The sequence below is a fragment of the Ailuropoda melanoleuca genome, chromosome 8 (assembly GCF_002007445.2).
Source record: "Ailuropoda melanoleuca isolate Jingjing chromosome 8, ASM200744v2, whole genome shotgun sequence".
Lineage (NCBI taxonomy): Eukaryota > Metazoa > Chordata > Mammalia > Carnivora > Ursidae > Ailuropoda > Ailuropoda melanoleuca.
Genome location: NC_048225.1, coordinates 71,812,134 through 71,829,062, shown reverse-complemented (window position 1 = coordinate 71,829,062; position 16,929 = coordinate 71,812,134). Strand labels below are relative to the sequence as shown.

At 50.3% G+C, this 16,929-nt stretch overlaps 1 protein-coding gene across 1 annotated transcript in view; it reads left to right on the top strand.

Moving 5' to 3' along the window:
• Window positions 1–16,929, top strand: part of GPA33 (glycoprotein A33) — a 56,295-nt gene that overhangs the window by 11,027 nt on the left and 28,339 nt on the right. The window contains exons 3-4 of the mRNA XM_034667642.1: window positions 6,410–6,626; window positions 14,044–14,196. Of these exons, the coding sequence (XP_034523533.1) occupies window positions 6,410–6,626; window positions 14,044–14,196 (370 nt within the window). The remainder of the gene's footprint in view (window positions 1–6,409; window positions 6,627–14,043; window positions 14,197–16,929) is intronic.

Below are 16,929 nucleotides of genomic sequence, written 5' to 3'. Positions count from 1 at the left end.
GTTGAGGGTATCATGGGAATGAATCCGGCCTGACCATGACCTCTTAGAGGACAAGCACTGCAAGTCTTTCAATAAATGTGGGAATAAACATTAGCACCCAAGCTGGACTGGGTGGGGCGAGCGTAGTGAGTGACCCAGCAAGGGGCACATTATGCCACCTTAATTTAGAAAAAGTGACCTTCCCTAAAATATCCTTCTGTCGGTCAGTCTCAAATCACCTAAACTGCATCATTTGAGACAGTCCTTCCTTCGGATTAGCACAGAGCTCTCCTTGAGGCCAGATCTTACTTTATAGTGTTTCGGGTTTTTTTTTTCCTGTTTAGGTTCTTTTGGGGAATATAGAAGACATTTTATTTTATTTTTTATTTTTATTTTGAAATAGGTAATACAGTCACATGGTTCCAAAAGTAAAACATCAAAAGCGAACACTGTGAAGTCTCTTTCCCGTGCGCGCCCCTCCTGTCCACCCTGGCCCCCCGTTCCTCTCCACCTCCGCCCCCCCACCCCCTACGCTCCCCACCTGTAGGCAAGGCCGATTTTCACTGGGACGGGTTCTTTGGGCCCAGCATCTATCTGATGGGTTGGTAGCTCTGCTGCGGTTATTACCTATTTGAATATTACTCTTGGCTAAGAGAACCAACGTAGTTTCTTGTGTATCCTCCCATTGATTCTTTATGCAAATTCAAGAAAGTGTTAATATGTTTTGTGTGTATGTGTGTGCGCATTCCTACTTCCCCCTCTTTTTACACAAAAGGTAGCGCATTTTAGGCACCGTTCTGCCCCTTGAGCTTTTCACTTCACGTAGTTTTGGAAGAGCTTTCTGTATCAGTTGATAGAGGCTCCCTCCTCCTGGACGGGATTCATGGGCGTCCATCGCGAGGATACACTGTTAATATTTAACCAGCCCCATAGTGATCGGCACTTGCTTATTCCCGATCTTCCAATTACCAAGAATAACCATTCACCTATGTCATTTTGCGTGCGGACAGGTATGCCTCTAGAATACGCTCCCAGAAAGGCTACGCGCTTTTACAATTTCACAGAGGCTACCTGATTGCCTCCACAGGGAAGCATCACGTGCTCCATCACGTGCTCCCCCCGGCGGAGCCTGAGCGCTCGTTTGTGTGTATGCGTGTCTGAGCGACACATGCATATGACTAAAGGTCAAGCAGGAAGACCTACACCAAACTCTGAACTCCCAGTCTCCTGCTCCCCTCATCAAATGGAACCACTCTTCCGAGTTTTGGGGTGGCCTTCGATACATGCCGTGCACATACACAAACATACATATATGTACCCACACATACATGACTATGCACGTTTACATAGACGACACACACACGCTGTTCTGCGCTTGGCTTCTTCTCTTAATACGTCATGGAGCTCTTTCCATGTGTCAGTACATTTATATCTATCTCGTTTTTTGCCCTTGATCTTAGCCAAAAGGCCTAGAAGCGATCTGTCTCGTTTTTGTTTGTTTTTTTTTAAAGATTTTATTTATTTATTCAACAGAGATAGAGACAGCCAGCGAGAGAGGGAACACAAACAGGGGGAGTGGGAGTGGAAGAAGCAGGCTCCCAGTGGAGGAGCCTGATGTGGGGCTCGATCCCATAACGCTGGGATCACACCCTGAGACGAAGGCAGACGCTTAACGACTGCGCCACCCAGGCGCCCCCTGTCTCATTTTTTAAACACGTTCCATTTTATGAACCAGTGATGGATATTTATTTCCTGTATTTACTGCTACAAATATTGCTACAACAGACATCTCTATAGGAATGGTCTATGGGCATATATAGCACACACAGATAGCATAAATTGTGTATAAAGTACATACGTGTGGGATAAATCATTAAAAAGAGAACCTCTGACTCACAGGGTATGTGAATTTAAAATTTTGATAAGTAAGATCAAATAGCTCTCATTAGATGTCATGCCAGTCTCCACGTTCAGCAACAATAGGAGGACACCCACTTTTCCGACATACAGTGTTCTCAAACTGTGTGATAGTTGCCATTTTGGTAAGTGAAAAAAGTATCTCATTTTTAAAATCGCATTCACATTTCTCTGATGATAAGAAATGGTGCATCTATTCATAACTTTGAGTGACGTCTACTTTTATTTATTTTATTTTTGGGGGTGGGAGGAGGGACACATTCAAAATTTGTTCTCCAACGGACAGCCAGCAGCAGCAGGTAAAACTGCAGGAGTTTCTCCATAGATCATATATTCACGAGGCATGATTTGCTTACCAGCGAGAAAGGCCCCGGTGTGTTCCCCGTAACAATATCCACTTCACAGCGTAAACGAGGGCTAGTATTGTGTTCCACTCACAATTCCAGGAGGAAAGGCACAACTTGGCCAAAAAAAATTATGGGTCTTAAAGTCAGGTACAATAACACAAACTTTTGGTAACAGTCTTGATCTATTTCTCCACATAGAAGGAGACTGACGTCTCCACCCAGAAATTAGGGTCTTTCGTTCTCCTTCCTTTGTTAAACCATTAGAGCAATGTTTCATCATTTGCTTAATATTACATTAATATCAATTAATTAATATTAATATTACAAAAAAGGGAAGTTAAAAAAATCACAAAAATATCTCGAACGTCCCCACCATACATCAATTGAGGTTTCATATAGGGTGTCAGAACACTTTGGCAGTCGTCAAATAGGAAAATAGAGAGTTTGGCTACACAACTAAAAATTAAACAAGGTAGATCAGTTAGAGCTTTCAGACCCAAGACTTGCCTGTTCCAACTTCGTAACCATCACACAACACTCAAGAACAATCTTCGTAATTACTCGGCATCAGCTGCACCAAGGGCATTTTTGTACAAATTAGTATGTGAACCTAGGGGCGCCTGGGTGGCTCAGTGTGCTGACTGCCCAACTCTTGGTTTTGGCTCAGGTCATGATCTCAGGGTCATGAGATCGAACGAGCCACTAGTTGGGCTCCACACTCACGGGGGGCAGGGGCAGGATTGGAGTTGGGGGGAGCATGCTTGAGATTTTCTCTCTCCCCTCCCTCTGCCCCTCTCTCCCTCTCTCTCAAATAAATAAATAAATCTTCACCAAAAAATTAGTATGTGAACCTATAGGAAGCATGCCTGTCCATGAGTCTCTTCAAGAATAAACCCCAGCTCCTCCACTGACTACAGGTGAACTAAATTAAGTCACCCGAGGTTCCCCGTGCAGGTGGCCACCCCTCCTGGTGGTTCAGGAAGGAGGCACCTGGAAAGCAGAGGGCGTACACTGGCACTCTTGGGGCTCCGGATGAACCATATTTAAATACGTGGCAACACATTGGCTCCCTAAGGACTCAAATCAGTTGAGGGCATCCTACTTAAGTTCCCAGGGTTGAAGGAATTTTGTAATTCTACAACCTCGGTTTTTTTTTTTTTTAAGTACATTCAGAAAAAGCATGGATGTCGGGTTGGGGGTCACACAAAACAGGTCCCTAAACAGATCCCAGATCTTGTTCATGTGCCTACATACAGTTGTCAGGGAAGTCTCTAGTACCCCTCTCCCCCATTAGGCTAACGGTTGTCTTTTCCATTGTGGTTCAGTAAGTTCCAGTAAGCTCTACTTTTAAAAGGCAAACGTGGGGGCACCTGGGGGGCTCAGTCAGTTAAGCACTGGACTCTTGATCTCGACTCTGGTCTTGATCTCATGGTCCTGAGTTCAGGCCCCGCGTTGGGCTCCATGCTGGGTGTGGAGCTACTTAATTAAAAATAAAAATAAAAATAAATGCAAACCTGCCTGCCAGAGGTGAGCATCGGGCCCCCGGAATACCCAGAGTGGAAGCATTTAGCTTCTTCCCTGACAAGAACGAAGGGGTGACCCAGGCCTAGAGCAGCAGGACCCATGGGAGAGGACAGTAAAGCCTGCCTGATACACCCTGTTGTCTGTTGCCCTGGGAGCCCTGATGGGCCATGGGCACAGGTCCTATCTATGTCCAGAATCTCAGGGTAAAGCCTAGAGAGGGAAGCTGCTGTCTTGAGCTTGAAGAAACTGAAAGACATCTCTTTCCCCATCACACGTGTTCAGCCAACCAGATGTAGGGTCTCACCAGGCACTTCTCTGAGCGCTTAGAGAAACACTGAAGTTCTTCTGTTGGCTGAAGGATCCCTCACTTCCAAAAGGATTTGAGGCAATCCCCTTGAGAGTAAGCAAGGGCGAGGAGGAAGGGATTAAATCTGTGACCTCCAGGAGATTTTTGTAACAGGTCCAGGCAAGGGGGAGGGGTGTCCAGGGAGGAAGCCTTGGGGCAGCTGGGATCAGGAGAGCAGTTGGGGCATGAAGAGTCCCAGGCAGAGCCAGCCCTTCAGGAAAGAGCTGAGCTGGGAACGATCTGCATTCATGGACTGGTCCACAGCTGGAGAGCCTTTTCCCATCTCAGAATCTTCTTCCTCCCTTGGCTTTTCAGCAGTCTCATCTTGGGTTTTCTTCTGATCTATCTGACCTCTCCCCGACCTTTCGGGTACCTGGCATACCTTACTCATTCACCTGGGGTGGCTTCCTTTAGCCCACGGCTCAGTTAACATCTAAGTCACTGACTCCCAAACTTTCATCCCCAGGTGCTCTCAGCTGCCCTGTCCAGCTCCTGCTGAGCCCCACCTGGGTGTCCCATTGACACTTTGGCACATCACCTATAAAACAGAATGCATCATTTTTTTCTTAAAACATTCTCTTTCTGGGTGTTTCTTCTCTTGGAAGTGACATCACCATGCACCCAAATATTCAGGCCAAAGACCCTCACCCTTGAGGTCTGCCATTCCCCGACTCCTAGTGCCACTGGTCGACCCTGTTCACACTCCCCAAATTCACTTCATCCTCCCGTCTGCATTGCCACAGCCCGATCTGAAGACCCAGCATTTTTCATCTGAATTGCTAAGCTGATTTCTTAACTGCCTTTCCTTCTCCTGCTAAGTCATTTCCCACCCTGGGTTGAGAGTTAACTTCCTAAAATACATGGCTCCCCAGTGCTTTCAAGACAAAATGCAGCCTATTCAGTCCCCTATACACGGTGCCTGCGATCTGGCAATGACGACGCACCAGGGTCCAGGCTCTGAAGGCAGAATGTCTGGTTTGAATCCCTGCCCTGCCATTTGGTTAACCACGGAAGCTCAGGAGAGGTACTTAACCCCTTGCTGCCTTGGTTTCCTCGCATGTAAAATGGGTATAATCATAATACCTCCATCACAGGGGTATCGTGAGGATTAATGAGATAATACATACAAAGTGCTTAGAATAGACCCAGTATGTAGCATACACTCAATAAATAGCAGCTATGATCTTTATTGCTACCTGTCCATGCTTACCTTCCACCCACCCTTCCCGCACATACTCACCTCCGTTTATACTGAACCACTTGGGGTTGACCCATAGCTTCCCACTCCTAGGTCTTTCTTCGATGTTCTCCCTTTGCTTAAAATGCCAAATACATCTGCCCTCCTCCAACGTGCTCTGCCCCAACCTGCTAGCCCTTTGCGTGGCCGGTTCTCCTTTGTCCTTCAGGATCCAAGGCACTGTCTCCTGGGAGCTCTTCCAGGAAGCCTTCCCAGACTTCCCTTTCTAGATGCAAAGCCTCTCTTCTGAGGTCCCATTGTTAATCACAGGATGTTGTAATATGTATTCTTTGAGGGCGGAAATCACGAGTTGTTCATCTTTGAATGTCATGTTCCTAGTGGATGCTCAGTAGCGATGTCTAGCATAATGTAGGTACTTACAGCAAAACTACCACGGCAGGCAAGGCCCTAACGGTTTTGCATATATACTTAAGTCCTCACAAAAATTGTATAAAATCGGTGTCACTGTTTTTATCTCCATTTTGCAGAAAAGGAAACAGTCACATTTTGCTCAAGGTCGTATAATTAGTAAGGGGCAGAATTGGGACTTGTACGGAGGCAGTTTGGCTAGAAAGTAGTGATCTTAGCCAGTCTCGTGTTCTTTTTGGTAAACAATGAGTAGATCAATGAATAAATGACTTCCAACGGCAAGGGTCAAGTAGATAAAGTGGGGCTTGGAAGCCAAGGGCTGCCTAGCACGATATGTGGCACATAATAGGTGCTCAATAAATACTGTTCGTCTGAACGAGTGAGGACAGACAATGGACTGAAATCGAATGGGTAAGAGAGAGGCCAGAGGTGACCAGAGGTGACAGCGTGGGGATCCGAGGAAGCCCCTTTATCCATATGTGCTCCTGTGACATGAACGGCCTCCCTGCCCTGGTCTTCCAATGTTTTTTTTTCAAAGTACATATACGTTATAAGAGGAATCCCCAATGGGCACTGCGTATTAGAGCCGTGTGTGCCGAGAGAAGTGGTGGACGGGGGTACTCAGTACAGGCTGCGAGCACCATGCCAAGACTTGGGGTAATACCAAGCAGCGTTTCTTCTTCCTCCCAGGAAAGGGTGCTCACCTGGCAATTTTTGATGAAAAGCTACATCTACGGGGACCTTTATAAGAACCGTGCCAACATATCGAGCAACGCTGAGCAGTCGGATGCCTCCCTCACCATAAACCAGCTGACCATGGATGACAACGGCACGTACGAGTGCTCGGTCTCCCTGATGGCAGACCTGGAGGGAACCTCTAAGTCACGCGTCTGGCTCTTGGTCCTCGGTGAGTGTTTCTGTCTCCTCCCTGGGGCAGCAGGGAGGCAGGGCAGGGAGGGGTGCAGGGAGAGATGGAGCCCCCATGGTGAGGGAAAGCCAGGGGCAGTCATGCCCCACCAGGAGGTCAGACTCCTCCCCTCATCCCCGCTGCCTGGGCAGGGGGCTGCTGCTCCCTTTTTAAGGGAGGACTATTCTGAGCTGCCCACCCGTGGCACACAGTTCCCAGGCCAGTAGAGAAGGCCTGTTGGAGCGGCCCCCCGGGTCAGCCTGGAAAAATCTGCCCGTCTCTGTCCAGTGCTCTTCCTTTTCACGGCACACGTATTAGGGAGAAGGAAAGGGGAAATCATAGATTCTAAATAAGGACTCTCACTGTGCCTTCCTTCGGTGCTGAGAGCCTGATCTTGACTTTCCCGTCCCGAATTCAGCTGAGCAGTAGAACGCCTTCACACCAGCATCTCTCCACCGCGGGGCCCCAACCACACCCCGCTGATCAGGGTCTGTGGGTCGGTGGCCTTTGAGGTACGTCCCCAGATGACATTCTTTTCATACAGATCCCTTGTTATTGGAGCTTATAGTTCTGGAAGAATCTGAGCAGTCATCCACTTCAGTATCTCTAGATTGTAGCTGCGACCCCGAGAAAGGAGGCACGTGACTCAGTTACCGGGCTCATTTTAGTGAACGGCCCCTCTAGGTCCGACACAAGGAATGGCCTCCAGCCTGAGAGGTAGCCACGCTTTAAACCAAAACGATGGATCATTTTTCCTTTATTTTTTTCCATTTATACTCTTAGTGGGATTTTTTTTTAATTGTGGGAAGCGGCTGCCTGGCTTTTGGACGCATTGTATCAATCAAACAATGTAGCCCTGAAGAGAGAATAATTAACGGTCTCCTTCCGTCTTACCACCAACATGGTAGCCAGTGGTAATATTTCTCCATACTTTTCTCCACGTCCTTTCCAAATATGCATGTGTGCGCACGCACGCACACACACGCATGCACACACACTTTTTCTTTCTTTCCTTTCCTTTGAAAAAGAAAAAGAGAGATCATATGATAAAGATCACTCGGCAATGTTTTTTTGGGTAATGTTTGATGCGTCTTTCTCCAGATCAATCCCTACAGACCCACCTACGAGCAGCCTACACTCCGTCACGTGGTTGTCCTATGATTTATTCAAGTGTTCGTACTGATGGATATTCTCAGGCTGTTTCCAATTTTGTGTGTGAACAGTACTGATATGTACAGATATATAGATATTCTTCCACTCTGTTGCTTTTGTTTCTATTGGATAGATTCTTAAGAGTAGGATTTCTAGGTCAAACACAATGCCTTCATTAAATATAAGCTACTTTTCTCAAAGCAACTTACATTTCTATAGCATTTTATGAGCATGCCTGGTTTCCCACCTCCTTGCCAGTACTGAATGTTATCAGTCTTTTTAATTTTTGTCAATTTTGTTAATTGGTTAGGTGAAAAAAGAATTCAGTGCAGTCCTAATCAAAAAGTTAATCTAACCGCTATTAAGCTTCACTTCCACCCCCCATTTGGGCCCCATCCAGAGCTTGGGGACCAGCGGTGGGGAGTGAGGGCTTGGGTCTGTCTCTTCACCCTCCCTCCTTCATCTGACTCCTCCCACCCCTGGGAGGGGATGGTGTGGCTCCTCTGAGGTCACAGTCAGGGGCAGGGGCGGGAGGGTAAAAGGGAGAAAGGCAAAGGCCTGCTTGCCTGGCTAGGCCACGTGTCTCTCTCTCTCTCGGCTCTCACGTAATCCCCACCACAGCTTTTTTTTAGGGGGTTCACTGACAGGTATACCTGACGCAGGTAGCATGTGTGCCCCCCATCCTTTTCTACCCAGCCCCTGCTTCTGGCCCTCACTCCAGCTCTCTGCCTGTCCACTCTGGGCCCCCTGTGGCCCAGCAAGCAGATAGCCAATTACATCAGCATCATTTACTGTAGCAAAGAAACCCTGATCTTTGCACTGGGATGCCCGCTTTGTCACATAGTAAGACCTACACAGACATGGCTGCTGTTTTCCTCCTTTTTTGGTTCATTTTCTTTAATTACTCATCTATGCTATTACATGGTTTTGATTACAGCATGTTTATTCTCAGTGCTGTGATATATACATCCACACACACACACACATCTATCTGTCTATATAGGGGTTTTTTGTTTTTGTTTTTGTTTTCTTTTGTTTTGTTTTGTAGTTGGAGCTATCAGTGTTTGAATAGTTGGCTTTTAATACCCAGCACTGTGTAATACCTTCTCTTACTAAACTTTTCCAAAAAAGTTTTGTCTATTTTTGCACATTTATTCCCCCATGTTAATTTCTTAAACCACTTGGCTTAGTTAAAAATAGAAGTTGATTGGAATTATGGTCAACTTACATATTAACTTGCACAGGAATGACATGTTAAAACTGTCAAGTCCTCTCATCTAGGAAGACGGATTTCAGATTTAGTGACCTTCAGTAACAAGGGATCTCTCATAGAATTCCAGGCCTCCTGTGGACAGATGCAGACGNCCCTTTTTTTTTTTTTTTTTTTGTCTGCAGAAGGGAGGCACAGGACCTCTTTCACAACCCCGCACCCAACACTGTAGCCAAATTTCCCGTTTCTCTGTGTCCTCCTGCTCTGAAAACAGAGGGGATTTATCTTAGAGAGAAAACGACCATCCACTTGCAATGACCTTGGTCTGTGTGAAAGTTGCCCCAAGTTCATGGTCACAATAGCTCCCATTTACAGAGGACCAGATATGGGCTAGGCATCGAAGAGACTTATATGGATATGGTCTCTTGTAATCTTTGCAACCCATCCGTGAAAGTGGGTATTAACACTCACATTTACTAGAAGAGAACACGGAGGCTCAAGACACCTGTAGAAAGTGTGCAAGCTTCCAGCAGAACACGACGGCCCAAATACAAAGCCCTGCACTCCACCGCCGTGCAAGCCTGCTGCTCCTGGCTGGTAATTGATCCTGAAGTTCAAGACGATTCCCAGATTCTTCTAGGTTTACTTACCTTTTCAAAGCACCCTCTCTGTCAGTTGATAGCAGACATGAGCTTGCCAGTGATGTTTTAGCTGGCCACTGTAGGAGCTTGTGTTCTGCCCTTCCTGGATCCTTGCTGACGAGGAGGGTTGGCGGGGCAGAGCCGAGCCAGCCCTCGCTCGATGTGTCGTTCGCCCTCCTCTGTCCACAGAACACCTGCAGCTTGGACACGTCACTCATTGATAATGGGGTTCTGAACCTGGTCTTCCTCGTGGGAGGTCTTTGCCTGGGGTCTGGGAAGCCCCGCCGCCCCATGAGTGTGTGCCTTGTTGTTTCTGGGTTGTCACGGGGGGCCTCTTGATGGTCTTGGACCTTTAGGAACATTCACACCCCCTCTCATCTCTTGGACGGTGTTGTCGCCATCACACAGTATCGTCTTCTAGCATTTTTAGAGCTGTGTTGTAGTTGCTCCCGACCTAGCTGGGGTGCTGTGACGTTTGTCTAAGGGGCTACTCTCTGGGAGGCCGCTCAGGTCGAGGTGTGTAGCGCACGGAAGGCTGTTAGCTGCTGAAATGGAGCCCTGCTCTCCGGTTGTCCTGCCTCTATAGCAACCTTGGACCAAACACAAACAAACAAATAACTGTTTGGTGATGCTGCCTTGCCTCTTAAAAATACTAATTAGGGGGGAAAAAAGAGAGAAACTAAAAAAGAAAAACATCCGCTTGTATCGCTAGGTTTTATACTTGTCCATGTTGACTTCCAGCTCATGTCCACATGCTTACTTGTGTCCATAAATGAATTTGTAGCCGAATGGGCTGGTGCTTTGCTCTTTTCATTCCTCACCAGGTAGCACTTTCTGCTGTCTTAGCACTTACAGTCCTTTCAGCTCCTGCCCCTCAGGGAGTGGATGGAGTCCCCTGTCCCTGACTGAACACCCAGCCAGTTCCAATTACAGCCATTATAATGTTGTAACAAATTGCTCTGTGTGCATAGCTCTTCGTTTTTATTTGCATTAGCTCCTTGGAGAGCTATTATAAGCCAAAAAATGCACATTTGTATCTCGTTTCTAGTCTGTACTTCCTCCTCTCCCATTGCCCTGGTTGGCCCCTAGCTGAATCCCTCACTTCTCTGGACCTGGTCCTTTTCTGGCTGATTCTGTCTCCTTCTGGCTTCCCTTAAATAGCTCCCCCTTTCATCTGGCAACAAGCTGGTTGAGGGAAAGGCAGCAAGACCCCCACTCACCTGTGCGTGTCCCCTTCCTCCCTCCCCTCGCACGGCCTCTAACCAGGGAACTAGGTAACCAGGAGGGCAAAGATACAAGTTTAATCTGAGATTGTGGAACTCAGGGTTTTGCTTTGAAACAAGAGAGAGAGAAAGAGAGAGAGGAAAAGAAAGAGACAGAGAAATCATTTTGTGCTATCTGTTAAGAAATCCACTAAAAAATCTTTAAAAGAAAGTTTTGTTTCCCAATGGCTTTGCTACTGGGCTATTTTTAGGCGGAAGGGCTTTAATTATGCGGGGCCGCCCACACGGGCTGGGTGACCTCACCGTAAACTGAAGGAACAGAGAGCTTGCGGACCGGGGGACCGGGGCGGAGCTCACAGAGCTGGTCCCAGGGGGAAGCCACCTGGCCCTGGGGCCGACCCGCGGCGCTCCGGGGCCGGGACTGGTCGTCTCCTCGGCCTCTGGCGCCCCCTGGCGTCTGCAGCGGGAGGCGCAGGCTTTGGAGCGGCGCCGTGCCCCGTCCAGGAATCTCTGGGTAGCAGCTGCCTTGCGTCTGGGAGGTAGGAAGAGCCCACCCAGAACCCAAGATCTCCGGGAGCCCCGCAGACCTCACAGCCCCGCAGGAGGGGCTATTTGAACTAGAGCTGATTTGAGGTCCCAGCTGGTTTTGATGGTGGGGGGCTGGGGAGGGAAACCTTAGAGAAGGATCAGGACAGTGAGGGGGGTGCCTAGGGTGAGCTGGGGTGGGAGGACAGCCTGGGGGCTGAGGGTAAGGGCCCTGGGTGTGTGTATGGGGCGGGGGGGGGGCAGACGGACAAAAACCGGCCACACTCCTTCATAAGGCTGGTCTCCTAGGGGTGGTTGGTCTCTTGTTATCTCTACTGCTTTCTCCAGAGTGAATGAAGGATTTGCCTTAATAATTCCTGCTGGCAAAGCTGGCCTCCGGACACGCCCAGCTTGCTTCTTTGTGCTTCTCTTCTCTATGCGCTCCTTTGCCTTGGTCTGTTCTCTCCCCTTTATGTCTTGGATCCCAGAGAAGGCTGGTCGAGGAACGGCTTGACTACAGTCATGCACACCAACGGTGACGCTGGCCCGATGTGACACTTCTCGGGGCTCTTATACTCCAGGCAGCCTGTCCAACTGGGAAGGTTGTAGCCCCCTGGTCACGGCACACCTGGGAAACAGGCTGAGTGCTTTTCATGAGTGGGGAAGGATGTTCTTAGACCTCTAGGTCACCAACCCTGACCTAGAGCCAGTCTCCAGGGAAGCAGCGTTCGCCTTCTCTTGCACCTGCTTGCTGGACCAGCGGGGCAGAGGGCTGCTTGGCACGGTGGTCTGAAGGCAGCAGTCTCTCCCTGCCCCGGCTGCTTCAGTCCCTGGGGCCTGCGCCAGGATATGGGAAGATGGTTCTTTTCTTTTTGTCTTTTAAAGATTTTATTTATTTATTTGACAGCGAGAGAGAGAGACAGCCAGCGAGAGAGGGAACACAAGCAGGGGGAGTGGGAGAGGGAGAAGCAGGCTCCCAGCGGAGGAACCCGACGTGAGGCTCGATCCCAGGACCCTGGGATCACGCCCCGAGCCGAAGGCAGACGCTTAACGACTAAGCCACCCAGGCGCCCCTAGAAAGATGGTTCCTGAACCAAGGTTGGGCCTCTTGGGTGTAGGGACTGTGCAACCGGGGCTGGTGTAGGGCGAGTACCCCATGCTTGTCCCACACCTGGTGGCCCTCACGAGAGCAGCAGAAGCTGTGGCGCACACACACCCAAGAACCCCTTGCCTGTCTCAGAGAAAAACCAGAACAGGTGGCTTGGTGCATCCTGGGTAGCCTCCCCCCGGCCGCTCTGGGGTGGGGGGTGGGGGGCTACGCCACTCTCTGCGCTCACCGACCGTGCATCCCTGCAGTTTGGATTGTACAATGGGCAGTGCTACTTACTGGGGCAAGCAGACCATCCAAGGGTCTGAAGAAAGAGGTGGAGGGATTCAGTAATAGCCCTCCACACTGCGTGTTCTCCCCTTCCCAGCCCCAAGGACACCACCTGAAGTCTCAAGCATACTTGATGCTCCTTCCTGCCCTGGAGCCTTTGCACATGCCATTCCCTCTGTACAGAGGGCCCTCCCCTCTCTCTGACCACCGCCACCTCCATTATTGGCCTTGCTTACTCTCACTCTTCCTCCAGGTCACAGCCAGGCTGTGGGAGTCAGTGTCCCTTGCTTGTGCCTTCCCTGCTCCCTGCAGCCTTGCCTCCTGCCTGGTCATTGTCCAGTCACTTGTCTTTTGCCCCCACCAGACTCCTTGAACACAGGAACTCACTCACTATGTCATCCCAGTGCCTAGCGTTATCAGACATTCTGTAAGCGCCCAGTAAGGTTTGTGGAATGAGCCATCCTACACGGGGGTACGGCCGTGCCCAGTGAACGGACCAGCTTGAGATCTTCAGTTATTGTGGGCGATCAGGTTAGGCTTGTGAGTTGAGGGGCCTGTTGTAACCTTTCTGTAAGCTTCCCTTTCCTTGTCTCTGCCGTTCTGCACCCCCACCCCCACCCCTTCAGGCCTCATTCTCCACCCAGCACGCCACTCTGCTGCCACCCAGGGTCTCTCCAATCATCCAGTTACTCTGAGCAGCTGCATTTCATCAGCAAAACCCAGGACGAGGGCAGCGCTCAACACGAGGGAACCTTCCTAAGAAGTCTGAGTTGGGGGGCTTCCGAGACAGGGGCTTTCCCCTAACCCAGGGGTAGGCAAACGTGGCCAAATCCAGCCTCGGCCTGTTGTCCCCTCATCTTACACATGGGGGCACTGGGGACTGCGAGGTTTACGTAAAATGCACGGACGGGCCAGCATCAGAAGGAGCTCACACGGGTTGCTGGAGAGAGCACTGGAGGTGGAGTCAGAAGACCTGGGTTCTAGCCCCGACCAACTCTGGCCGAGTCTCCTCTCTGGGCCTCAGTATCCCCACGTTTATAAGGGTGGTGACTCTCGCACTCAGGATGCGTCCTGACGTCCGTGCGCACTGCCTCTCTGTGATGGTGACAGGCGACCGAGGAGACAGTCTGGGGAGGACGGATCTCACAGCACCGTGGCTCGCCAGTGGGCCATGACTTTGTCTGCCTGAGAGCAAACCAAGCAGTACGCGCGGGTGTCTGGGGCGGGAGGGGGCCGTCGCCGAGCCCCACCTGATTCGTGCCTTCACTCTGGTCCTTCACCCATACAGTGCCGCCCTCCAAGCCGGACTGTGGCATCGAGGGAGAGACCGTGATTGGGAACAACATCCAGCTGACCTGCCAGTCGAAGGAGGGCTCCCCAGCCCCTCAGTACAGCTGGAAGAGCTACAACGTCCTGAACCAGGAGCGGCCGGCCCCAGCAGGTAACGGGGTCACCGGGGAACGCAGCCCACCCATGTGGGTGGTTGACTAGGGCTGCGGGGGGGATCCTGGCCAGAGCAGTCAGGTCTCCTTGAAGGGCTGCCCTTTCCCTCCACCCTCCCCCCGCAGCATCTCTAAGTCTTCTCACGATGATCCCCACCTCGTAGGTTGTTGTGGGAAATCAAAGTGAGTCACGTAAGTTCTCAGTGGGAACACATCACATATGTTCACCTGTTCTCTTTGTTTCCCGTAACTCAGTTCCCTTGAAGGGCACGTATGGATAAAAGCACCGGGTGGGATTTTAATTTTGACTGCGATCATGTCCTAAAGTATACATTTTTTTTTAAAAAAGATGTTATTCATTTATTTGTCAGAGAGAGAGAGAGAGCACAAGCAGGGGGAGCAGCAGACTCCCCACTGAGCAGGGAGCCCAATGCGGGACTCGATCCCAGGACCCCGGGGATCCTGACCTGAGCCGAAGGCAGACGCTTCACCAACTGAGCCACCCAGGTGCCCCTAACGTATACGAGTCCAGCTCTGTGGGAAATCCCCCCCCCATTCCCCGTCCAGGCTAGTCCATCTCGGGGCTCCACTGAACCCCACCTTCCCAAACACGCCCTCCGTTTGTGGCCACACCCGGCTGGTGACCCGGGCTGCTGTGAGCGTCGCTCCTTCTCAGGGAAGGAGGCGTTAGGCTCGGCTGTGGTTGCCTGGAGACCTTCGTACTGGGCAGCTGGTATCTGACCTTTGGTCAGGAAGCAAACCGGAAAAAAAAAAAAAACCTATATAAATATCTTACTGTCATTACCTTGTTGCCAACTGGTGTGGGAATACCTCAGTGGCATCTTTGGGCCCCAGTACCCCCTGGCACCGCCAGTGCCTGGAGATCACAACAGACAAGGTCTGAAAGGTGCCTGCTGGCTTAACGTCCGGGCGGTCTCTCTGCTCAGTGTGCGTGNAAAGGTGCTTGCTGGCTTAACGTCCGGGCGTCTCTCTGCTCAGTGTGCGTGAAGACGAAGTAGGCAGCGGCCAGTGAGGCTGTGATTGGAGATGTGTGAGAAGTGGGCTGGGGCTAGGCAGAGCCCCCGGGCCGGGTCAGTCCCACCCGGTAAATGTACAGACTGGGCCTTTGGTCAAACCAGGATGAACTTTGTCCGTCTGTCCTTCACTCACTTGGGAGCAAGATGAGGACTTCTTAAAAGTAAAAAAAAAAAAAAAAGAAAGAAAAAGAAAAAAAAGAACCCACCCAATCCAGTGTAAATTAGAAAGTATATTTTGGATTTCAACAAGTTTCCAATTTTGTTTACAAATTTCCGGCTGGCAAGTTGTTATTGAGTGTGTCTGGAATTTCTGGAAACCACCTGGCAGCTCTCGTCTGGGTCTACGGGCCTGCCTGTCTGGCCTGTGCATGACCCGGGGACTCCAGCAACGGTCACCGAGGTCTGCCATGGCCAATGGTGGGTCTGCCCTTCCTGCCAGCAAAGTGTGTATAGGGAGACCCAAGGCTGAAGGTTACGCGGTGAATGCTGTCAGAGTCTCATAGCCAGTGGCCCTGTAAACCCGAGGATGCGTAAGGGGACAGGTTTCTCCAAGGAGGGGGCACTTGAGTCGCCGTATAGCCCAGTGGCTAAGAGCGTGGTGTGGCCTTGAATCTGGCTCCACCACGTGTTAGCTACACGACCATGGCAATAGCCTTAGCCTCTCTGTGCCTTAGTTTCTACATCTGTTAAATGGACATAAATCTAGTCCTTACTTCATAGAGTTCCTATGAAGATTCAATAAAAGTACATGTAAAGCATGGAGACCATGCCCGGTAGGTAGTTAGAAGTCCTCATGCGAGGTGTTATTAGCTATGTGTTCTGTGGGCTAGATCCATCAGGATGAACAGGGCAGGCATGGCACGTGTCCCGGGAATCATGGGTATTCTGCAGAGCCGAGGGTAGGGAGCAGGCACGGCAGGGAGGAGGGAGGTATCACTGTAAGAAAAGCAGCGACAGGGGATCACGAAGAGCCCGTGCCTTGCGCCTGGGAGCCTGGCCTTTGCCCCAGAGGCCACAGGCACTGTCCGAGGACCATCACGGATGACTGCCCCCACTCACGCTCTCCTGCCTCCATCAGGAAAGACTTCCAGGTATTAGAAGCCAAAACTTTGTCTTTCTGTGATTCAAAAGAGGAGAAACCCGAGGGCATGAAAGAAGGTCAAGGGGAGACTCTCTCACTTACTTGGGAAAAGCTTCACGCTGCTGCGAGTTAAGATTTGGCCGGAGTCAGAGTCCGGATCTGGGAGTGCCGGCCAGGAGTGTGGTTCATGGTAGAAACAACACAAGCTTACGCCCGCTGTTGGGATGGAGTGGGGGTCCTTCTCAGAGCCTTTGGACTCCACCTGCCTCACAGCGCACCAGAGTCAGACCCAACCCAGTTCTGATTTTTAAAACATTTCAGTCCACAGTGGACAATGGGAGAGTAGGGTTCCTTTCCCTCTGAAGACGTAAAGATCTCTTCCTTTCACTTAGTGATCGGTGGGAGCAAGCCAGTGGCGAAAGAACAGGGACTCTGGAACAAGTAAATAAGAATTTCAGTCCTGACGTCTCCACTTGGTAGCTGTAAGTCTTCACGACCTCTCTGACCCTTAGGATTGCCCTCTGAAAACCAAGGATGGTTTTTCTCCCTGAAGGCTGTGGAGAGGAAAGAGGCGATCCCCTGTGGATAGTTCTGAACATCCTTTGTAAGAACTT